At 50.9% G+C, this 23654-nt stretch overlaps 1 protein-coding gene and 2 pseudogenes across 4 annotated transcripts; 1 reads left to right on the top strand and 2 right to left on the bottom strand.

The window, feature by feature from the left end:
• Positions 1 to 335: 335 nt before the first annotated feature.
• On the top strand, positions 336 to 23646 carry ECSIT (ECSIT signaling integrator). Of its 4 annotated transcripts, XM_055371823.2 has the most exons (9): positions 366 to 460; positions 3787 to 3884; positions 10337 to 10455; positions 15349 to 15766; positions 16300 to 16523; positions 21535 to 21592; positions 21733 to 21881; positions 22021 to 22126; positions 23146 to 23646. In XM_055371823.2, the coding sequence occupies exons 3-9, from the start codon at positions 10360 to 10362 to the stop codon at positions 23388 to 23390; spliced, it is 1296 nt and encodes a 431-aa protein (XP_055227798.1). In that variant the 5' UTR covers positions 366 to 460; positions 3787 to 3884; positions 10337 to 10359; the 3' UTR covers positions 23391 to 23646. The 4 variants fall into 4 exon arrangements, with proteins under 4 accessions (XP_018871972.2, XP_055227798.1, XP_018871973.2 ...); XM_019016427.4 differs by lacking the exon at positions 3787 to 3884 and having other exon boundaries at positions 336 to 460; XM_055371824.1 differs by lacking the exons at positions 366 to 460; positions 3787 to 3884 and adding an exon at positions 513 to 777.
• Positions 5669 to 6917, bottom strand: LOC101150954 (small ribosomal subunit protein eS12-like; annotated as a pseudogene).
• On the bottom strand, positions 7039 to 7569 carry LOC109024252 (large ribosomal subunit protein eL20-like; annotated as a pseudogene).
• Positions 23647 to 23654: the final 8 nt, after the last annotated feature.

The following is a 23654-nucleotide window of genomic DNA, read 5'->3' as shown; positions in this document are numbered from 1 at the left end:
AATTTTTTGTAGATAAGGGGGTCTCGCTATGTTGCCCAGGCTGGTCTCGAACTTCTGGCCTCCCAAAGTGCTGGGATTACAGGCATGAGCCACCGTACCGGCCCCCTTTCACTTTTTGTTTTTTTTTTTAATTCATTTTCTCATTTCAGCCGCTGGGGCCTGCGACTGGATTCATAGACTATGACTCCCAAGTCCAGCCTCCCGGGACATTTCAAGGTTCCCAGGTCTGGAGTGCGTCTTGCCTCATTAGAGGCTGGGCCTGGCTCGTTATGAGGCGGGTCCCAGATCCTTCCGCCTTCCTATTGGCCCACCTCGCGTTGTGGGCGGGACCTATTACACCAGCTTTCTTGATTTGCTACCTCCCTGGCGCTCCCTGACCCGGACGCTCTCTGGGCCAATATGGCAGCGCCCAGCAACAAGACAGAGCTGGCCTGGAGTCCGCGGCTGGCCGCGTGAGTAGGTAGGTCGCGCGCGGGTAGGCGAACGCGAACTGCTGGGCTGCAGGCGGGCCCTTCAGGACCCGGCAGCGCGAGAGGGCAGCCCTGGAGGGACCCAGCTGCAGGGCCAGGGCGCCATGACCTTTCGTAGTGGGGGCGGGGACGCGCTGGGAAAGGCCGCCTGTCTTGTGCCAGCCGCCTCACGCCCCGAGTCTCCCATTTTGCAGATGACCTCGCGAGAGGTCACGCCGCAAGTCGGCAACCGGGCAGGAATTGGAATCCGCGTCTGCCTTTTTCCCCCAAGAGACCCAGAATCCTGGCAGCCGGTTTCAGAGCTGCTGTACGTACACCATACCTCGGGGTTCAGATTTATAGGTGTTTTGTTGAAATTGAGGCTTGTTTCCGTTCAGTTGATACTCGTTAGGCATCTGTTATACCAGGCACTGTCCTTGGTGCTGGAGACACAGCAATGAGGAAGATAGATAAAAATCTCTCATCTCCTGGGGGAACCAGACTTTGAACAAATTAGAAATAAACGAAACAGGTGATTTCAGATACTGATAAGTTACTAAAAATGCGTTAATGGTGTCGGGAATTTCGCTTGAGCCCAGGAGTTTCGAGGCCAGCCTTGGCAACATAGCAAGACCCTGTTCTCTACAAAAAATTATCTGGGCGTAGTGGTGCACGCCTGTAGTCCTAGCTACTCGGGAAGCTGAGGTGGAAGGATTGCTTGAGCCCAGGAGGTCGAGGCTGTAGTGAGCCGTGATTGTGCCACTGCACCCCAGCCTGGGCAACAGAGCAGGACCCTGTCTCAGAAACAAACAAACAAAAATTAATAGGGTGATGAGGGCTTTTAGAATGTGGGGAATGGGAGGTAGTCAAAGAAGACCTTTCATTGAAATGACCAGAGACAGCTGTGGGCAGATCTGGAGGAAGAAAGCTCTAGACAGAGAGAAAAGCAAGTACAAAGGTTCTGAGATGGGATAAACTTAGTTTCTTTCAGAAACAGTGTAGCTGAAGCTGCCAGTGGTAGGAGTTGAGTTTACAGGGGTAGACCCTGTCTGATTTTATTTATTTATTTTTATTTTTTAGAGACAGGATCTCACTTGTTCGTCAAGCCTGGAGTGCAGTGGTGCAGTGCAGTCCCTAGCTCACTGCAGCCTCAAACTCCATGGCTCAAGTGATTCTCCTGCCTCAGCTTTCCCAGTAGCTGGAACTACCGGTGCACATCACCAGGTCCAGCTAATTTTTTAAAATAATTTTTGTAAAGATCGTGTCCTGCTATATTGTCCAGGCTGGTCTTGAACTCCTGGGCTCAAGCGATCCTTCCCACTTGGACTTCCAGAGCACTAGGATTATAGGCGTGAGCCACTGCTCCCTGGCTATTTATTTATTTTTAGAGACAGGAACTCAGTATGTTGCCCAGGCTAGAGTGCAGTGGCTATTCACAAGTGCAGTCATGGTTCACTGCAACCTCTAACTACTGACCTTAAAGGATCCTCCAGCCTCAGTCTCCTGAGTACCTGAGATGACAGGCATTCACCACCATGCCTGGATAATTCTTAATTTTTTTGTAGAGATGGGGTCTCGCTATGTTGCCCAGGCTGGTCTTGAATCCCTGGGCTCAAGTGATCCTCCTACCTTGGTCTCCCAAAGTGTTGGGATTACAGGCATGAGCCAGTGTGCCCAGTCTCTGATTTTAAGTGTGATATGCCGTTAGCGATTTTAGGCAGAAATCACTAATTTTAGTTTATTTATTTATTTATTTAGAGATGGAATCTCGCTCTGTCGCCCAGACTGGGGTGCAGTGGCACAATCTTGGCTCATTGCAACCTCCGCCTCCCAGGTTCAAGTGATTCTCCTGCCTCAGGCTCCCGAATAGCTGGGATTACAGGTGCCTGCCACCACACCTGGCTAATTTTTGTATTTTTAGTAGAGACAGGCTTTCACCATCTCGGCCAGGCTGGTCTTGAACTGACCTTGTGATCCACCTGCTTCAGCCTCCCAAAGTGCTGGGATTACAGGCGTGAGCCACAGCGCCTGGCCTAATTTTAGTTTAAAAGCTCCCTCTGGCTGGGTGTGGTGGCTCACACCTGTAATCCTAGCACTTTGGGAGGCCAAGATGGGTGGATTGCTTGAACTCAGGAGTTCGCGACCACCCTGAGCAACATGATGAAACCCCATCTCTACTAAAATACAAAAAATTAGCTGGGTGTGGTGGCACACACCTGTAGTCCCAGCTACTCGGGAGGCTGAGGCATGAGAACCAACCTGAACTGGGGAGGCGGAGGTTGCAGTGAGCCGAGATTGCGCCATTGCACTCCAGCCTGGGGAACAGAGTGAGACTCTGTCTCCAAAAAAAAAAAAAAAAAAAGCTCCCTCTGGCCATAGTGGGGAGAACTGACTGGAGGCAGGAAGGGCAAAAGTGGGAGGCTTGATAGGTATCCAAGTCATAGATTGAGGTGGTGGCTTCAGATAGAAAGAGATGCATTTGGGATGGATTTGGAAGTAGTCACCCAGACTAGTTGATGGATTGAATAGGAGAGTGAGGGACATAGTGGACTCAGAAATGTCTCCTAGGTTTGTAGCCTGAATGGCCAGTAGTAGTGGTGCGATTGGATAGGATGGAGAGGATCAAGTTTAAGCAAGGATATCAGTTTGGAGCAAATTATGTTTGAGACGGCTGGGTATATGCCAAAGTGGCAGTTAGGTATAAAGGCTGGGGCCCAGGGATTGAGGTGAACATTGGGGAGCCATCAGCACACAGATCACCACTTCTCAAACTTTAATGCTCACAGGAGATACCAGGGACTTGCTAAAATGCAGATTTGGGCCTGGCGCAGTGGCTCATGTCTGTAATCCCAGCACTTTGGGAGGCCAAGGCGGGTGGATCACAAGGTCAGGAGTTCAAGACCAGTCTGGACAAGATGGTGAAACCCTGTCTGTACTAAGAATGCAAAAATTAGCCAGGCATGGTGGCATGTGCTGTAATCCCAGCTACTCGGGAGGCTGAGGCAGGATAATTGCTTGAACCCAGGATACGGAGGTTGCAGTGAGCCGAGATCGCACCACTGCACTCCAGCCTGGGCGACAGAGCAAGACTCCGCCTGGGAAAAAAAAAAAATGCAGATTCCAGTTCAGTAGGTCTGGGATAGGGCCGAGATTTTGCTTTTTTTTTGAGATGGAGTTTCGCTCTTGTTGCCCAGGCTGGAGTGCAATGGTGTGCTCTTGGCTCACCACAAGCTCTGCCTCCCAGGTTCAAGCAATTCTCCTGCCTCAGCCTCCCAAGTAGCTGGAATTACAGGCATACGCCACCACACCCGGCTAATTTTTTTTTTTTTTTTTTTAGTAGAGACAGGGTTTCTCCATGTTGGTCAGGCTGGTCTCGAACTCCCGACCTCAGGTGATCGGTCGGCCTGGACCTCCCAACGTGCTGGGATTACACACGTGAGTCACCATGCCCGGCCAAATTTTGCTATTCTAATAAACTTCCGAATGTTGCTGACACTGCCAGTCCCTAGAACACACTTTAAGTAGCTGTGGTTTTTTTGTTTTTGTTTTTGTTTTTTTGTTTTGAGTCAGGGTCTTGCTGTGTTGCTCAGGCTGGAGTGTGTGGCGTGAACTTGGTTTACTGTAGCTTGGACCTGCCAGGCTCATGTGATCCTCCCACCTCAGCCTCCCGAGGAATGAGAACACAGACAGGTATATACTACTATGCCTGGTTAATTTTTAAATTTTTTTATAGAGACAGTGTCTGGCTATGTTGTCAGGGCTGGTATTGGACTCCTGGGCTCAACCAGTCCTCCCACCTTGGCCTCCCAAAGTGCTAGGATTACAGGCATGAGCCACCGAGACTGGCCCTGAAAATTTAAATTAAGGTCTTAATCCTAGGTGCATATGAAAGTCATTGCAGTGCTTTTTATTTTTATTTTTATTTATTTATTTTTTTTGAGATGAAGTCGCACTCTGTTGCCCAGGCTGGAGTGCAGTGGTGCGATCTCGGCTCACTGCAACCTCTGTCTCCCGGGTCCAAGTGATTCTCCTGCCTCAGCCTCCCTAGTAGCTGGGATTATAGGCGCCCGCCACCCTGTCCCGCTAATTTTTGTATTTTTAGTAGAGACGGGGTTTCACCATCTTGGCCAAGCTGGTCTTGAACTCCTGACCTTGTGATCCACCCGCCTTGGCTTCCCAAATTGCTGGGATTACAGGCATGAGCCACTGCGCCTGGCCAGAGTGCTTTTTATTTTTTATTTTTTTATTTTTGAGATAAGGTCTCACTCTGTCACCCAAGCCAGAGTGTGGTAGCACAATCATAGCTCATATAACCTTGAGCTGCTGGGCTCAAGTGATCATCCCACCTCAGCCTCCTGAGTAGCTGGGACTACAAATGAGTGCCACCACACCCAGCTGGTATTTTTTTTCTTTCTTTTTTTTTTTTTCTTTTTGCTGGTCTTGATCTCCCGGGCTCAAGTGATCCTCCCACTCTGACCTCCCAAAGTGGATAAGAAGCATGAGCCGCTGTGCCCAGCCTTCAGTGGGGTGCTCTATTTATCTATTTATTTTTGAGACGGAGCCTTGCTGTGTCATCCAGACTGGAGTGCAGTGGCGCAATCTCGGCTGACTGTAAACTCCACCTCCCGGGTTCAAGCGATTCTCCTGCCTCAGCCTCCCGAGTAACTGGGACTACAGGCGCCTGCCACCACGCCCGCTAATTTTTATACTTTTAGTAGAGACGGGGTTTCACAATGTTGGCCAGGATAGTCTCGATCTCTTGACCTCGTGATCTGCCCACGTCGGCCTCCCAAAGTGCTGGGATTACAGGCGTGAGCCACCCTGCCAGGCTACATATAACTTTTGACACCCCCAAAATCCAGCCAGGTGCAGTGGCTCACCTCTGTAATTCCAGCACTTTGGGAGGCCGAGGTGGGAGGATTGCTTGAGCCCAGGAGTTTGAGATCAGCCTGGAAAATAGAGGGAAACCCAGCCTCTATAAAAATTGTAAAAATTAGTTGAGTGTGGTGGCGCACACCTGTAATCCCAGCTACTCAGGAGGCAGTGGTGGGAGGATTGCTTGAGTTGGGAGGTCAAGTCTGCAGTGAGCCATGATCATACCACTGTACTCCAGCCTGGGCAACAGAGTGAGATCCTGTCTCAAAACAAAAAATCTTAACTACTAATAGCCCACTGTTGTCCAGAGGCCTCAGTGATTACATAACAGTCAATTAACTTACTTTTTTATGTGAGCCAAAGATTTATGTCTTCATTTCTTGCATTTGAAGTACTCTTCGATGACATCCTTGGCCTGAGACTCCTTGCCATAGTCCTTAACTACTACACAACTGCAACCAACCACTTTACGGGGTTTCCCTTCTCTCAATTTTACAGAGCCCTACCCATTCCCCTAGTTTCTTGTTGTCATCAACCTTAATTAAGTTGATTTGGTGCTCAGCACAAAGGGCCTCCACCAACTTGACATACATAGGCTTATCACAGTTGGATCAAGCACACAAAGATGGGCTTGGCGCTTGTCTAAGGCTTTGGCAGCTTCACAGATTCCACGTGCTAGGCCATCGTGGATGAGGGCGGTCTTCAGCACCTCTTGTAAAGCAGTATTAACATCGATTACTCCTCCAGCAGCAATGCCTCCCTCGGCCATGGCAGTGGGTTACGGGTGAAGCTGAATCTTGAACATACCCAAGCCTCCACCTCCGCGCAACTCAGCAGTGGCAGGGAAAGGGTGATTAACATATTTTTTAATGTTATATATATATATAATACTATAATCTTACAATAAGCTGAAGAAAAGAAAATGTTATTAAGAAAATCAGGAAAAGATTTAATTTACTATTCATTAGGTGGAAGTGGATCATCATAAAGGTCTTCATTCTCATCGTCTTCACATTGAGTAAGCTGAGGAGGAGGAGGAAGAGGAGGGGTTGGTCCTGCTGTCTTAGGGGTGGCAGAGGCAGAAGAGGTGGTGGAGGAGGTAGATGGAGAGGCAGGCACATTCAGCTGTAACTTTTTTTTCTTTCACTCTGTCACCCAGGCTGGAGTGCAGTGGTGGGATCTCAGCTCACTGCAAGCTCCGCCTCCCGGGTTCACACCATTCTCCTGCCTCAGCCTCCTGAGTAGCTGGGACTACAGGTGCCTGCCACCACGCCTGGCTATTTGTTTTGTATTTTTAGTAGAGACGGGGTTTCACTGTGTTAACCAGGATGGTCTCGATCTCCTGACCTTGTGATCCACCCGCCTCACCCTCCCAAAGTGCTGGGATTACAGGCGTGAGCCACCGTGCCCGACCTTTTTGTTTTTACTAGCCCCTCAGTGTTTAAAGTTGTAACTTTTATTTAATTAAATTTAATTAATTTTTTTGAGACAGCATCTCACTCGGTCACCCAGGCTGGAGTGCAGTGGCGCGATATCAGCTTACTGTAACATCGCTTCCCAGGTGCAAGCAATTCTCCCGCCTCAGCCTCCTGAGTAGCTGGGATTACAGGCATGTACCACCATGCCTGGCTAATTTTTTTTTTTTTTTTTTTTTTTTTTTTTACCGGGGCGTTCCTGAGTTTATGTGGGGCACACCTGGGTGAGGGCCCTGCCCCTAGAAGAAGGTGTTGGGCCTTTTGGTGGTGAAGCGTGGCTTGTGCTGATGGCGCAGGACCTGGTGGGGCAGCGGGAACTTGATCTTGGAGTCTTGGAACTGCTTGACGGCCAGCCGGTGGGACTTGCTGGCTGCTATCTCCTCCACCTTCATGATCTGGATGGAATGGGTCCAGGTGGGGTACTGGGCGCCCATGTCTCGGTAGCACTGGGTGACAGCGCCCGTGGCGGTCAGGTCCCGATATTCCTGGTACATGTTGTGGGTGCTGCTCTGGGAGTTCGTAGCGCAGCCAGATGCCGAAGTTCTTCACCCGCGGGGGGTACTTCTCGAACGCCTGCCCACAGTTGACAGTCTCCCCGAAGACTTCTTCATCTTCTTTAGCTGAGATACAAAGTACCAGAAGTGGGACTTGGCAACGACATGATCAGGTGCAAAGATTCGCATGTGGTAGAGGGGTGGTGTGTGGCATTTGGGAGTGGGCAGGCAGCGACCCACCACCTTGTACTCTTGTAGTGTGCCTGAGGCCCTCATGACATCCTCTCCACGCTTGCCGCCACCGGCAAAAGGAGCCTGGCTAATTTTTGTATTTTTAGTAAAGATGGGGTTTTGCCACGTTGGTTGGTTGGTCTTGAACTCTTGACCTCAACCTGGCCTCCCAAAGTGCTGGGATTACAGGCGTGAGCCACCACACCTGGTCTTATTCTTATTTTTCAGACAGAGTCTTGCTCTTTCGCCCAGACTGGAGTGCAGTGGCACGATCTTGGCTCACTGCAGCTTCTGCCTCCTGGGTTCAAGCGATTCTCCTGCCTCCGCCTCCTGAGTACCTGGGGACTGCAGGAGTGTGCCCCCAGCCTGGCTAATTTTTGTTTTTTTGTTTTTTTAGTAGAGATGGGGTCTCTCCCATGTTGGCCAGGCTGCTCTCGAACTCCTGGCCTCAGGTGATCTGCCTGCTTCGACCTCCCGAAGTGCTGTGATTACAGGCGTGAGCCACCACGTGCAGCCATAACTTTTACTGAAAAAAAAAAAAAAAATCCACGTATAAATGGACTTATGCTGTTCAAACCTTTGTTGATGAAGGGTCAACTGTACGTTGCCGATGGGAATGTGAAATGGTGCAGTCATCCCCAAAAACAGTCTGGCAGTTCCTGAATATGTTAAACATGTAGTTACCATATGTCTCAGCAGTTCGACTCCTAAGTATATACCCAAGAGAAGTATAAACATATGTTCACATAAAACTTCTACACGAATGTTCATGGCAGTAGTAGTTATAACAGTCAAAAACATTTGGCAAACAACCCTAAATGTCCATCAATTGATGAATGCATAAATAAAATATGGTTATAGCCATACAAAACCTGGTTATATTCCATTCCAAAAACAATGGAATTGGCCGGGCATGATTGTAATCCTAGCAATTTGGGAGGCCAAGGTGGGTGGATCACCTGACGTCAGGAGTTCAAGACCAGCCTGGCCAACATGGTGAAACCCTATCTCTACTAAAAATACAAAAATTAGCTGGGGATGGTGGCGGGTGCCTGTAATCCCAGCTACTTGGGAGGCTGAGGCAGGAGAATCGCTTGAACCCAGGAGGCAGAGGTTGCAGTGAGCCAAGATCATGCTATTGCAATCCAGCCTGGGCAACAAGAGTGAAACTCCATCTCAAAAAAAAAAAAAAGGCCGGGCGCGTGGCTCACGACTATAATCCCAGCACTTTGGGAGGCCAAGGTGGACAGATCACAAGGTAAGGAGTTTGAGACCAGCTTGGCAACATGGCGAAACCCCATCTCTACAAAAAAAAATCTATAAATTAGCTGGATGCAGTGGCACACACCTATAGTCCCAGCTACTCAGGAGGCTGAGGCAGGAGAATCGTGAGCCCGGAAAGCAGAGGTTGCAGTGAGCTGAGATTGTGCCACTGCACTCCAGCCTGGGAAACAAAGCAAGATCCTGTCTAAAAATAAAAATAATAAAAATTAAAAAAAAAAAAATCTATGCATGAACCTTGAAAACATGTCAGTGGGCCAGGTGCGGTGGCTCACGCCTGTAATCCCAGCACTTGGGGAGGCTGAGGCTGGCGGATCACTTGAGGTCAGGAGTTCGAGACCAGCCTGGCCAACATGATAAAACCCCGTCTCTACTAAAAATACAAAAATTAGCCGGGCGTGGTGGCATGTACCTGTAATCCCAGCTACTCGGGATGCTGAGGCATGGGAATCGCTTGAACCCGGGAGGCGGAGGTTGCAGTGAGCCGAGATGGCACTATTGCACTCCAGCCTGGGTGACAGAGCGAGACTGCATCTCAGAAAAAAAAAAGAAAAAGAAAACATGTCAAGTGAAGGAAGCCAATCATAAAGGAGCACTTGTGATTCCAGATTCCATTTGTATGAAATGCCCGGCATAGGGAGATCTATAGAGACAGTGGATGAGTGGTTTCTTGGGGTTGGGAGTGAAGGGAAATTGAGTGCTAATGGGTACAGGGTTTCTTTCTTTTTTTTTTTTCTTCTTTTTTTTTTTTTCTGGAGATGGAGTTTTGCTGTTGTTCCCCAGGCTGGGGTGTAATGGCGTCATCTTGGCTCACTGCAACCTCTGCCTCCTGGGTTCAAGCAATTCTCCTATGTCAGCCTTCCCAGTAGCTGGAATTACAGGCGTGCGCCACCATGCTCGGCTAATTTTTTGTATTTTTAGTAGCGATGGGGTTTCTCCATGTTGGTCAGGCTGGTCTCGAACTCCCAACTTCGAGTGATCCGCCCGCCTCAGCCTCCCAGAATGTTGTGATTACAGGCGTGAGCCACCGCGCCTGGCCAGGTACAGGGATTCTTGTTGGAGTGACACAAATTTTGTAAAATTAGATTGTAGTGGCTAGGAGTGCTGGCTCACACCCATGATCCCAGCACTTTTGGAGACAGAGATGGGAGGATCACTTGAAGCTAACAGTTCGAGACCAGCCTGGGCAACACAGCAAGACCCTGGGTCTCTGCAAACTATTTTCAAATTAGCTGGCCATGGTGGCACACGTCTGTAGTCCTAGCTTCTTGACGCTCTGGGGCTGGAGGATCACTTGGGCCCAGCAGTTGGAGGCTGCATTGAGCTATGATCACGCCCCTGGGGCAGCAGGATTAGGGTGCTGTCCCAAGAACAAAGTCTTTGAGTCATCAGCCCATTTCTTGGGTAAGGTAAATATTGGGGCTGGTGAGTTAGCCACATAATCTGGAGTGTGCCCTCGACCCTGCGGGGCCCTTGCATCTGTTAGCATCTGTAAGGTGCCAGGCTAATGCTGAATCTTCTTTTGGGCCAGGTGATTGTCTGACAAGCAGAGGCATGAGCTGGGTCCAGGCCACCCTACTGGCCCGAGGCCTCTGTAGGGCCTGGGGAGGCACCTGCAGGGCCGCCCTCACAGGAACCTCCATCTCTCAGGTAAGCACCAGCCAGGCAGTCTTTTGGGTAGAGGGAGGTAAGCTTGGGATTTGCTCCCAACTCTTTCAGAATCCACTCTGTGAAGCCAGTTCTGGTGAGTCTGGGCTGGCCTATCAGTGCCGAGGTCCCATTAAAAGTCCTTAGTTTATGTATGTATGTATGTTTATGTGTTTGTTTTTTGAGACAGTGTCTCTGCCACCAAGGCTGGAGTGCAGTAGTGTGATTACAGCTCACTGTAGTCTTGACCTCCCAGGTTCAAGCAATCCTCCCGCCTCATCCTCCCAAGTACCCAGGACTACAGGCACATACTACCACACCCGGCTAGTTTTTGTATTTTTTTTGTAGAGACGGGGTTTCACCATGTTGGGCAGGCTGGTCTTGAACTCTGGGCTCAAGTGATCCACCTGCGTCAGCCTCCCAAAGTGCTGGGATTACAGGCGTGAGCCACCGCGCCTGGCCGAAAGTCCATAATTTATTTATTTTTTTGAAACAAGGTCTTTCTCTATCACCCAGGCTGGAGTACAGTGGTGGAATCAGGGCTCACTGCAGCCTCAAACTCCTGGGCTCAAATGAGCCTCCCACCTCAGCCCCCTGAGTAGCTGGGACCACAGATTTGAGCCACCATGCCCAGCTAATTTTTTTTTTTTTTAGATGGAAGTTTGCTCTTGTCGCCAAAGCTGGCGTGCAGTGGCGTGGTCTTGGCTCACTGCAACCTCTGCCTCCTGGGTTCAAGCGATTCTCCTGCCTCAGCCTCCCGAGTAGCTGTGATTACAAGTGCACGTCACCATGCCCAGCTAATTTTTGTAATTTTAGTAGAGACGCGGTTTTGCCATGTTGGCCAGGCTGGTCTCAAACTCCTGACCTCAGGTGATTGACCCGCCTCGGCCTCCCAGAGTGCTGGGATTACAGGCATAAGCCACCGCACCTGGCCGCTAATTTTTTTTTTTTTTAAGTATATGGTCTTGTTGTGTTGCCCAGACTGGTCTTGAACCTCTGGGCCCTCAGTCCTTCCACTTTGGCCTCCCAAAGTGCTAGGATTACAGGTGTGAGCCACTGTGCCTGGACCCTAATTTAAGAGATGCTAGTGCCTATGTGGGTGAGGGGATTGACTTTGAAAATAAGGATGTATGAGCTCGGTGGATTTGTGTGGTGACTGTGAGCAGCTCCTCCTGCATCTACTTGTGAAGATGGGGCAGAAAACTGAATTTCTTTCCTATACCCATAGTGACCAGATGGCGAAAGCAGATTGACAGCCATAGATAGCAATAATGATGATGATGGGAATATTAATAGTTCCCGTATTGAGCACTTACTCTGTGCCCGGCCCCGCACTATGCATTTCATTTACATTACCTCCTTTGCAGTGTTTCCCCCTCGTTAGGCATTTTAGAGCTTCCTTTCTGATTTTTACCCCAAAGTGGTATAATACTACACCACCTATATTATTAATTGACTGAAATTTCAGTTGTTTTTTGTTTTTGAGATGGAGTCGCCCTCTGTCACCCAGGCTGGAGTGCAGTGGTGTGATCTCAGCTCATTGCAACCTCTGCCTCCCGGGTTCAAGTGATTTTCCTGCCTCAGCCTCCTGAGTAGCTGGGATTACAGGTGTGCGGCACCACACCTGGCTAATTTTTGCATTTTTGGTAGAGATGGGGTTTCACCATGTTGGCCAGGCTGGTCTCAAACTCCTGACCTCAAGTGATCCACCCGCCTCTCAAAAGTGCTGGGATTACAGGCATGAGCCAATGCGCCCAACCTGAAATTTTACTGTAAATGAATGCCTTTTTTTTTTTTTTTTAACATTGCCTTATCAAAGAACGATATGGGATGGCTGTGGGGACTGCAGAGTAGGGGGACTGAGGGCACTGACTCCATTCTCAGCTCTGATGCTTTGCAGCTGTGTAACACTGTGCATCCCACTTCATCTTCCTGAGCCTTGGTTTTTCTCATCTGTAAAATGAGTGCAGTAAGAGTACCCCCCACCTAGGGCCTCACATTTGTAAAGTGCTCAACTGTGTCTACAGTGGAAGAATATTTGGTAAATATTGTCTCTTTCTTTTGAGATAGGGTCTCGCTCTGTTGCCCATGCTGGAGTGTAGTGGCGTGATCTTGGCTCACTGCAACCTCGACCCGCCAGTCTCAATTGATCTGCCTACTTCAGCCTCCTGAATACCTGGGACTGCATACATTCACCACCATGCCTGGCTAATTTTTGTATTTTTTTGTAGACATGAGGTTTCAGCAGGTTGCCCAGGCTGGTCTCGAACTCCTGACCTCAAGTGATCTGCCTGCCTCAGCCTCCCAAAGTGCTAGGATTACAGGTGTGAGCCACCGAGCCTGGACTAATATTGGCTCTTACTTGTTAGCGTTTTGTGTGTGTGTGTGTGTGTGTGTGTGTGTGTGTGTGTGTGTGTGTGTGTGTGTAGATAAACACACACACACATTCATTTATTTTTTAGAGATAAGGTTTTACTCTCTCGTTCAGGTTGGAGTGCAGTGACACAATCGTAGCTCACTGCAGCCTGGAATTCCTGGGCTTAAGCAATCCTCCCGCTTCAGCCTCCTGAGTAGCTGGGACTACAGGTATACACCACCACGCCCAGCTTATTTTTTTATTTTTTCATAGAGAGATGGAGTCTCACTATGTTGCCCAGGCTGCAATGCGGTGGTGCAATCAAAGCACAGTACAGCCTTGATAACTAGCTGTATATTTTTAAGATGCCTTATATGTAACTCTTCTAATTTAAAAATTCAATTTAAAATAAGAAATTTGTTACTGTGTCATCTAGAACCAGAATTTGGCTACTCTGGAGGCTGAGGTGGGAGGATCACTTGAGCCCAGGAGTTCTGGGCTGTTGTGCACTATGCTGATGGAGTGTCCTGCACTAAGTTTTGCGTGAATATTGTGACCTCCTGGGACTTGGGGGACCACCAGGTTGCCTAAGGAAGTGTGAACTGACCCAGGTTGGAAACAGCAGGTCAAAACTCCTGTGCTGACCAGTTGGCTCATGCCTGTGAATAGCCACTGCACTCCCGCCTGGGCAACATAGCTAGACTCCATCTCTTAAAGAGTCCCAGCACTTTGGGAGGCTGCGGTGGGTGGATCACCTTAGGTCAGGAATTCGAGACCATCCTGGCCAACATGGTGAAACCCCGTCTCTACTGAAAACACAAAAATTAGGCCGGGCATGGTGGCTCACATCTGTAATCCCAGCACTTTGGGAGGCCGAGGTGGGCGGATCACAAGGTCAGGAGTTCAAGACCAGCCTGGCCAACATGGTGAAACCCTGTCTCTACTAAAAATACAAAAGTTAACTGGGCATGGTGGCATGTGCCTGTAATCCCAGCTACTTGGGAGGCTGAGGCAGAAGAATTGCTTGAACCAGGGAGTCAGAGGTTATAGTGAGCTGAGATCGTGTGACTGCATTCCAGCCTGGCAACAGAGCGAGACTCCATCTCAGGAAAAACAAACAAACAAAACATAAAAATTAGCTGGGCATGGTGGCAGGCGCCTGTAATCCTAGCTACTTGGAAGGCTGAGGCAGGAGAATCACTTGAACCCACAAGGCAGTGGTTGCAGTGAGCTGAGATGACGCCATTGCATTCCAGCCTGGGTGACGAGTGAAACTCTGTCTCAAGAAAAAAAGAAAAAGAAAGAAGGGGCTGGGTACAGTGGCTCATGCCTGTAATCTCAAGACTTAAGGAGGCTACGCCGGGTGCGGTGGCTCATGCCTGTAATCCCAGCACTTTGGGAGGCCAAGGCGGGCGGATCACGAGGTCAGGAGATCAAGACCATCCTGACTAACACGGTGAAACCCCGTCTCTACTAAAAATCCAAAAAATTAGCCGGGCGTGGTGGCAGGCGCCTGTAGTCCCAGCTACTCAGGAGGATGAGGCAGGAGAATGGCGTGAACCCGGGAGGTGGAGCTTGCAGTGAGCCGAGATCGCGCCACTGCACTCCAGCCTGGGTGACAAAGCGAGACTCTGTCTCAAAAAAAAAAAAAAAAAGATCTGGGGAGGCTGAAGCAGGTGGATCACTTGAGGCCTGGAGTTTGAGACCAGCCTGGCCAACATGATGAAACCCCATCTTTACTAAAAATACAAAAATTAGCAGGGCGTGGTGGAGCACGTCTGTAGTCCAGCTTACTTGGGAGGCTGAGGCATGAGAATCGCTTGAACATGGGAGGCAGAGGTTGCAGTGGGCTGAGGTCACGCCACTGTGCTGCAGCATGGGTGACAGAATGAGACTCTGTCTTAAAAAAAAAAAAAAAAATTACAAGCAAAAAGGGCCACCAGGCACAGCGGCTCATGTCTGTAATCCCAACACTTCGGGAGGTGGAGACGCGATGATCACTTGAAGCCAGGCGTTCAAGACCAACCTGGGCAAAATAGTGCGACTCCCGTCTCTGCTGAAAATTTAAAATTAGCCAGGTGCGGTGGTGTACACTGGTAGTTCCAGCTGCCGGACAGGCTGAGGAGGAGAATTGCTTGAGCCCAGGAGTTGAAAGCTGCAGTAAGCCATAGTAGCACCACTACATTCCAGCCTAGGCCACAGAGCCAGACCCCGTCTCAAAAAAAACAAACAAACAAAAAAAAACAAAAAAAAAAACGGCATGTGTGTGTCATCACTGTGAATATTACCAAGTTGCCTCCGTGGCAGTTTTTACCAGCTCCCCGTAGCCATGGCTAACAGTGCCTGTTTCCTCCCTACTGTGCCAGCATTATGTTTTATCGCACTTTGTAATGGCCTCGAATCTTGGGTTTGTAACCACAGTTCCATACCTCCGAGTCCTCAGGGAGGCCACTGGGACCTCTCTGAGGAAAGAGCCAGCCTGGCGGCCCCCCATAGACACTGGGAGGTGCCAGATTCCAGCAGTTCTCCTCCCTCCCCAGGTCCCTCGCCAGCTCCCTCGGGGCCTCCACTGCAGCGCAGCCGCCCATAACTCTGAACAGTCCCTGGTTCCCAGCCCACCGGAACCCCGGCAGAGGCCCACCAAGGCTCTGGTGCCCTTTGAGGACCTGTTTGGGCAGGCACCTAGTGGGGAACGGGACAAGGCGAGCTTCCTGCAGACAGTGCAGAAATTTGCGGAGCACAGCGTGCGTAAGCGGGGCCACGTTGACTTCATCTACCTGGCCCTGCGCAAGATGCGGGAGTATGGTGTCGAGCGGGACCTGGCTGTGTACAACCAGCTGCTCAACATCTTCCCCAAGGAGGTCTTCCGGCCTCGCAACATCATCCAGCGCATCTTCGTCCACTACCCTCGGCAGCAGGAGTGTGGGATTGCTGTCCTGGAGCAGATGGAGAACCACGGTGAGGCCAGGAGGCTGGCACAGGGTGGGGAGTGGGCTACACTGATAGCTGGCAGCACCTCCCCTGGGTCTCAGCCCCTCCTTCCTCCATGGCTCCGTCTCTGTCTCTCTCGCTCTTCTCCCTCTCCCAATCCCTCTTTTCATCACTCATCTCTTTCTTGCCTTCCTCTGACCTCCCCTCCCCTCCCCGCTCCCTCCGTCTCTCTCCTCCCCTCTCCTCTCCTCTCTTCTCGTCTCGTCCCTGCCTCTCTCTCTCCCTCCCTTCCTTCCTTCCTCTCTTTCTCTCTTTCTTTTAGAAATGGGGTCTCGCTATGTTGCCCAGGCTGCTCTCAAACTCCTGGACTCAAGTGATCCTCTCCCCTTGGCCTCCCAATGTGCTGGGATTACAGGCATGAGCCTTTTTCTTTCTAATTCTCTCTGATTCTTTTCTCCCTGTCTGTGATCAATTCCCTGACTTCACTGTTTTCTTTTCTCCTCTTCCCTTCCCTCCTCCCCCTCCATCTCTGAGGTTCTGCCTGCATCTGCCCAGCACAGGTGTGATACCCAACAAGGAGACGGAGTTCCTGCTGATTCAGATATTTGGACGCAAAAGCTACCCCATGCTCAAGTTGGTGCGCCTGAAGCTGTGGTTCCCTCGATTCATGAACATCAACCCCTTCCCAGTGCCCCGGGACCTGCCCCAGGACCCTGTGGAGCTGGCCATGTTTGGCCTGCGGCACATGGAGCCTGACCTTAGTGCCAGGGTCACCATCTACCAGGTATCCGCCCTTGTCTACAGCCTCAGCTGCCACCCCAGGCCAGGGTCCCGCCATTCCTCCCCTGGGCTCCCCTTCTCTCACTCTAGTCATTGTGGTGAATCAAGTTCTTTTTTGAGACAGGGTCTTGCTCTGTTGCCCAGGCTGGAGTGTGGTGGCACTATCTTGGCTCACTGCAGCCTCTGCCTCCCAGGCTCAAGCGATCTTTCCACCTCAGCCTCCTGAGTAGCTGGGACTCCAGTCACACACCACTATGCCTGGCTAATTAAAAAAACTGTTTTTTTTACAGAGACAGGGTCTCACTATATTGCCCAGGCTGGCCTTGAACTCCTGGGCTCAAGCAATCCTCCTGCCTCGGCCTCCCAAAGTGCTGGGATTACAGGCATGAGGCACTGTGCCTGGCCGTGAATTGAGTTCTGATTCTCTGGCTGAGTCCCCTGGTAGGTTCCCATGGTCCTTACTGCTAGCACAGCTTGAGTGACCTCTGTTTCAGTCCGTTCAGGCTGCTCTAACAAAATCTCTTAGCTTGGGTCATTTATGAACAACAAAAATTTATTGCTCACAGTTCTAGAGGCTGGGAAGTCCAATATCAAGGTGCCACCAGATCTAGGTCTGGTGAGGGTTTGCTCTCTGCTTCAAAGATGACACCTTCTTGCTGTGTCCTCACATAATATAAGGGGCAAACAAGCCCCTCAGACCTCTTCATATTTTTTTTGAGACAAGGTCTGGCTCTGTTGCCCAGGCTGGAGCGCAGTAGCACTATCTTGGCTCACTGCAAATTCCATCTCCCAGGCTGAAGCCATCCTTTCACCTCAGCCTCCCGAGTAGCTGGGACTACAGTCGTACACCACCACGCCCGGCTAATTTTTGTATTTCTTGTAGAGATGGGGTTCCACCATGTTGCCCAGGCTGGTCTCAAACTCGTGAGCTCAAGCGATCCACCCACCTTAGCCTCCCAAAGTACTGGGATTGCAAGCATGAGCCACCATGCCTGGCCCCCTCAGACCTTTGTTTTTTTTTGAGATGGAGTCTCGCTCTGTCGCCGGGCTGGAGTGCTGTGGCGCCATCTCGGCTCACTGCAACTCTGACTCCTGGGCTCAAGCAATTCTCCTGCCTCAGCCTCCCGAGTAGCTGGGATTACAGGCATGCACCACCAGGCCCAGCTAATTTTTGTATTTTTAGTAGAGACGGGGTTTCACCATGTTGGCCAGCCTGGTCTTGATCTCCTGACCTCATGATCTGCCCACCTCGGCCTCCCAAAGTGCTGGGATTACACGCGTGAGCCACTGTGCCCGGCCCAGACCTTTTTTATAAGGGGACTAATCTCATTCATGAAGGCAGAGCCCTTATGATCTAAGTGCCTCTCCTCTCAAAGGCCTGACCTCTTCATCCTATTGCATTGTAGATAGATTGCAACATACGAATTTCAGGGGGCCATAAACATTCAGACCATAGCACCCTCCCATCCTTCTCCCAACACTTGCTACATTCTAGGCATCTTCCTTATTTTCTGTGCCAATTCTCACCACAGGCCTTTGCGTTCTCTGTTCCTTCTGCCAAGAACACTGTTCCCCATGGACTTCATGTTATTCCGGTCTCAGCTCCACTGTTCCTAATCAGGATGCCCTTCCTGACCTCCCTGGCCAAGGCACCACCCCTTCACCGTGCTTGGCTTGGTTCCTCATTCACCATGACTCAGTCTCCCTCCTGTCTCCCAAGGCTGAGCACAGGATTTGGTGCAAAGCTGACACTTGGCAGTGGTTTGTTGAATGACTGAGTGGAGTAACACCCTCAACTCAGTGTCCTGGGAGCCCCCACTCATGCCAGATCACACAAGGGATCCAAAGAGAGCCCCTCACAGGACTTGTCATGTGGTCCTGGACGGATAACAGTTTCCTTAAGAGCCAGTGGTTCTGAGATGGAGAAGCCCGGGGTGCTGTGGGAGCCGAGTGGGCAGGTGGGGCTTCCTGGGGGAGGTAAGGAGAGCAGAGGACGCTGGGCAGAGGGAGCAGTGTGTACCAAGAAATGTGGTGCAGTGAGTGGGGGCACCTGATTAAAGAGCTTGATCTCAAACCTCTTGGTTGGTGGGGAGAGCTATGCCGGGGGTGGGGGGGGCGGAGATTTAAGAAGGAATGGGGTTGGAATCATGTTTCTGGAAGAATCTGCAATTGGAAACGTGTCTCCTGGCAGCCGTGTGGATGCTATTGGATGGGGAGAGGGGCTAGGGGACCAGGGTTGTGGGTCCAGGTGAGAGACGCCTTGAGACCAGCAGCAGAATGTGGGGGGAAGGGTTGTTTTTAGTTCATTTCTTCATTTTGCAAAGCAATGCACTAAAAAGCCAAACAGCATGTAAAAGCACACGGTGACGAGTCCTCTGCTTCTACCCAGGCCCCGTGCGCTGCCCCCCACGCTGCCCGTCTCCCTCCCCAGAGGTGACTATTTCCATGTCTCCTTCCAGAGAGGTTCTACACATTTGCAAGCAGATCTCTCTCTCTCTTTTTTTTTTTTTTTGGCATCTGTATCCTTTATTTAAATATCCTTCTCCCCCGTCTTATGGAGTAAAATACAGCCAGGCACAGTGGCTTATGCCTGTAATCCCAGCACTTTGGGAGGCTGAGGCAGATGGATTGCTTGAGCCCAGGAGTTCGAGACCAGCCTGGGCAACATGGCAAGACCCCATCTCTACCAAAAAAATACGAAAATTAGCTGGGAGTGGTGGTGCACACCTGTAGCCCCAGCTACTCAGGAGGCTGAGGTAAGAGGATGGCTTGAACTCAGGAATTCAAGTCTGTAGTGAGCCGTGATCATACCACTGCACACCAGACTGGGTGACAGAGCAAGATCCTGCCTGTTTTAAAAAAAGAAGTTCTTTAGCCAGGCGTGGTGGCTTATGCCTGTAATCCCAGCACTTTGGAAGGCCGAGGCAGGCAGATCACCTGAGGTTGGGAGTTCAAGACCAGTCTGACCAACACGGAGAAACCTCGTCTCTACTAAAAATACAAAAAGAATTATCCAGGCATGGTGGCGCATGCCTGTAATCCTAGCTACTTGCGAGGGCGAGGCAGGAGAATCACCTGAACCCAGGAGGTGGAGGTTGCAGTGAGCCGAGATCGCGCCATTGTACTCCAGCCTGGGCAACAAGAGCGAAACTCCATCTCAAAAAAAAAAGAAAGTTTCTTTAGTAGCAGGGCATTATATACATGTACCTTGCCTTTTACAAATTTCATTTAATACAACTAGAAGTCACTGATCCATCTCAAATTTTTTTGTTGTTGTTTTTTTGAGACAGAGCCTTGCTCTGTCGCCCATACTGGAGTGCAGTGGCACAATCTCGGCTCACTACAACCTCCTCCTCCCAGGTTCAAGCAATTCTTGTGCCTCAGCCTCCCATGTAGCAGGGACTACAGGCGTGTGCCACCACGCCTGGCTAATTTTTGTATTTCTAGTAGAGACAGGGTTTCACCATGTTGGCCAGGCTGGTCTTGAACTCCTGGCCTCAAGAGATCCACCATCCTCGGCCTCCCAAAGTGCTGGGATTACAGGCATGAGCCACCACGCCCGGCCCGCTCATCTCAATTTTTTTTAACTTGAAAGGATGAACAATATATGTTCTAATAGCTGTCCACTGTTTTGGTTCAAAAGCAAGTGCCTTTTGTTAAAAAAAAAAAAAAAATTTGTCAGCGGGGCGCAGTGGCTTATGCCTGTAATCCCAACGCTTTGGGAGGCTGAGGCAGGTGGATCACCTGAGATCGGGAGTTTGAGACCAGCCTGACCAACATGGAGAAACCCTGTCTCTACTAAAAATACAGACATTAGCCAGACGTGGTGGTGCATGCCTGTAATCCCAGCTACTCGGGAGGCTGAGGCAGCAGAATCACTTGAACCCAGGAGGTGGAGGTTGCAGTGAGCCGAGATCAAGCCCCACTGCACTCCAGCCTAGGCAACAAGAGTGAAACTCTGTCCCAAAAAAAAAAAAAAAAAAATTGTCTAGTGTTTTTGAATTATGTTCAAGGTATAAAATTTTAAAAGATAAAAAAGGTATTCCTTCCCACCCTGTCCTCCACAGAGGTGAAAGCTATCATTTGCTTCTAGTGTCTCCTTCCTGGGATATTCTGTATATGTGAAGTTATTTTTCTTTTTTTAATTCACAAGCACTGAGCACTTATTATTTGCCAGGGACTGTTCTACATATTTTACAACCACCCAAAGTTAGGTTCATGCCCATAATCCCATAATCCTAGTGCTTTGGGAGGTCAAGGCAGACGGATCACCTGAGGCCAGGAATTTGAGACCAGCCAGGCCAACATAGCAAAACCCTATCTCTACTAAAAATACAAAAAATTAGCCGGGCATGGTGGCAGGCGCCTGTAGTCCCAGCTACTTGGGAGGCTGACACAGGAGAATTGCTTGAACCCAGGAGGCGGAGGCTATAGTGAGCCGAGATCATGCCATTGCACTCCAGCCTGGGTAATTAGCAAAACTCCATTTCAAAAATTAAAAAAATAAAATTAGCCAGGCATAGTGGTGTGCACCTGTAGACCCAGCTACTTGGGAGACTGAGGTAGGAAGATCACTTGAGCCCAGGAGTTCAAGGCTACAGTGAGCTATGATCATGCCACCATTCTCCAGCATGGATGACAGAGAGGGAGACCCCCATCCCTAAAAAAAAAAAAAAAATATCGGAATTAAGTGCTGTTATCATCCCTATTGTGCATCTGGAGAAACTGAGGCACACAGGTACAGTGACTTGGCCAAGGTCACACAGCTTGTGACAGAGCCAGGATTTTGACACAGGTGGGCTGGTTCTAGGGTAGTTCCCTCAGGGTGAGCATCCTAAAGATTGGTGGTTATTGCCAAATGGGACAGAGGGAGAAGGGGACAGGTTGGAGGGCCGTGTACCAGATCCAGGAGAGGTGTCCTGAATTCACTGGTATCCCCCTTTCTGTTTCTCTGTCCCCAGTTCCTCTGTAGGGGATTGGGGGTTACAAGATTATATCCCTACTCTCCCTTGCAGGTTCCTTTGCCCAAAGACTCAACAGGTGCAGCAGATCCCCCGCAGCCCCACATCGTAGGTAAGTCCGAGAGCATGGGGGCGGCCACGTCTCTAACCTGACCCAGGCCCTGCCAGGTTCTCGCTGGGCCTAGGCTGGGCTCCCTGGGCCTCTGGGCCGAGTCCCTTGCAGGGCACAGGGCATGTATGTCTCCACACCAGGAATCCAGAGTCCCGATCAGCAGGCCGCCCTGGCCCGCCACAATCCAGCCCGGCCTGTCTTTGTTGAGGGCCCCTTCTCCCTGTGGCTCCGCAACAAGTGTGTGTATTACCACATCCTCAGAGCTGACTTGCTGCCGCCGGAGGAGAGGGTGAGGACTTAAAGCAAAGCATGTGTTGGGGCTGGGGAGTGGGCTGGCACTACCCTGAGGGTGCATGGGAGAGGCTGGAGGAGGGAGACCGAGAGAGCCCTGGCCTCTGACCCCGCCTGCACTCCCCACCTTGGAGTAGGAAGTGGAAGAGACGCCAGAGGAGTGGAACCTCTACTACCCGATGCAGCTGGACCTGGAGTATGTGAGGAGTGGCTGGGACAACTACGAGTTTGACATCAATGAAGGTAAAAACTGGGCCAGGTGCGGTGGCTCACATGTGTGCTTGTAATCCCAGCCCTCCTACAGGCTGAGGTGGGAGGATCACTTGAGCCCAGGAGTTGAGGTTGCAGTGAACTATTATAGAGCCACTGCACTCCAGCCTACGTGCTAGACCCTGTGTCAAAAAAAAAAAAAAAAAAAAAAAGGCAAAAACCTGGACAGGTAGGACTTCCAAACATTCCAAACACCACCCAGGATGAGGGGCGGCCTCTGGGGTCAAGGGGTAGGCCCAAGCTGAGACGCAGTCCACTTACACCCTTGTCCTCCGGCCACACACACTTATTTGCCCCAGGGGCTCCAGACCTGAGGTGACCCAGCCCTGTTGGCCCTTGTTCATTCCCTCCCTCCCACACCTCTGTGCTGGCTACTGGGTGTCACCAGGACAAACCTAGTCCCTCGAGTCAGCAAGGGAACAGGCAAATTACACTTTGGGGAGCTTAGGAGAGGAGCATGCCTTGAGTGGGGGGTCAGGAGGCCTTCCTGGCAGAATACAGAAAAACCAGGAGGCATCGCCCGGGTGAAGTGTGGAGTGGGCAGCCTAGGCAGCGGGGCTAGCTTGTGCAAAGGTTTGGAGGCACAAGAAAGTGGAAGGAAGCCGGGCGCAGTGGCTCACGCCTGTAATCCCAGCACTCTGGGAGGCTGAGGCGGGTAGATCATTTGAGGTCAGGAATTCGAGACCAGCCTGGCCAACATGGTGAAACCCCATCTCTACTAAAAATTTAAAAATTAGCCCGGCGTGGTGCTGTGCACCTGTAATCCCAGCTCCTCGGGAGGCCGAGGCAGGAGAATCACTTGAACCTGGGAGGCGGATGTTGCAGTGAGCCGAGATCTCGCCACTGCACTCCAGCCTGGGTGACACAGCGAGACTCCGTTTCAAAAAAAAAGGAAGTGGAAGGGAGTGTAAAATACCTCAAAAAGGTGTAGGCATGGGTTAGCCGCTGCAGCCCCCACTGTGCAAACCTTAAGGGTGCATGTCTTCCAACAGTGGAGGAAGGCCCTGTCTTCGCCATGTGCATGGCGGGTGCTCATGACCAGGCGACGATGGCTAGGTGGATCCAGGGCCTGCAGGAGACCAACCCAACCCTGGCCCAGATCCCCGTGGTCTTCCGCCTGGCCGGGTCTACCCGGGAGCTCCAGACATCCTCTGCAGGGCTGGAGGAGCCGCCCCTGCCCGAGGACCACCAGGAAGAAGACGACAACCTGCAGCGACAGCAGCAGGGCCAGAGCTAGTCTGAGCCGGCGCGAGGGCTCGGGCTGTGGCCCGAGGAGGCGGTGGACTGAAGGCATGAGATGCCCTTTGAGTGTACAGCAAATCAATGTGTTCCTGCTTGGGGGCTCTCTTCCCTCATCTCTAGCAGTATGGTATCCCCTCCTCAGGATCTCAGGCTGCCTGCGATGGGCAGGCGAGACCCCTCCAGAGTCTGCAGGCGCCTCTGGTTCTCCGAGTTTAAATAAAGAGGGGCGGGAGCGCTGCTGTTTGTGCGCATGCGCAGT

Source organism: Gorilla gorilla, chromosome 20 (assembly GCF_029281585.2).
Source record: "Gorilla gorilla gorilla isolate KB3781 chromosome 20, NHGRI_mGorGor1-v2.1_pri, whole genome shotgun sequence".
NCBI classification, from domain to species: Eukaryota; Metazoa; Chordata; class Mammalia; order Primates; family Hominidae; genus Gorilla; species Gorilla gorilla.
The sequence above is the reverse complement of the archived record's forward strand: the minus strand, read 5'-3'. Positions and strand labels throughout refer to the sequence as shown.

What these genes read in the sequence shown, in the direction of transcription:
- ECSIT (XM_019016427.4), top strand. Translation starts at nt 10,360, where the DNA reads ATGAGCTGGGTCCAGGCCACCCTACTGGCCCGAGGCCTCTGTAGGGCC. An exon ending in CCCGCAGCCCCACATCGTAG is followed by an intron (nt 21,593 to 21,732) that starts GTAAGTCCGAGA and finishes TCTCCACACCAG; the next exon opens with GAATCCAGAGTCCCGATCAG. An exon ending in TGCTGCCGCCGGAGGAGAGG is followed by an intron (nt 21,882 to 22,020) that starts GTGAGGACTTAA and finishes ACCTTGGAGTAG; the next exon opens with GAAGTGGAAGAGACGCCAGA.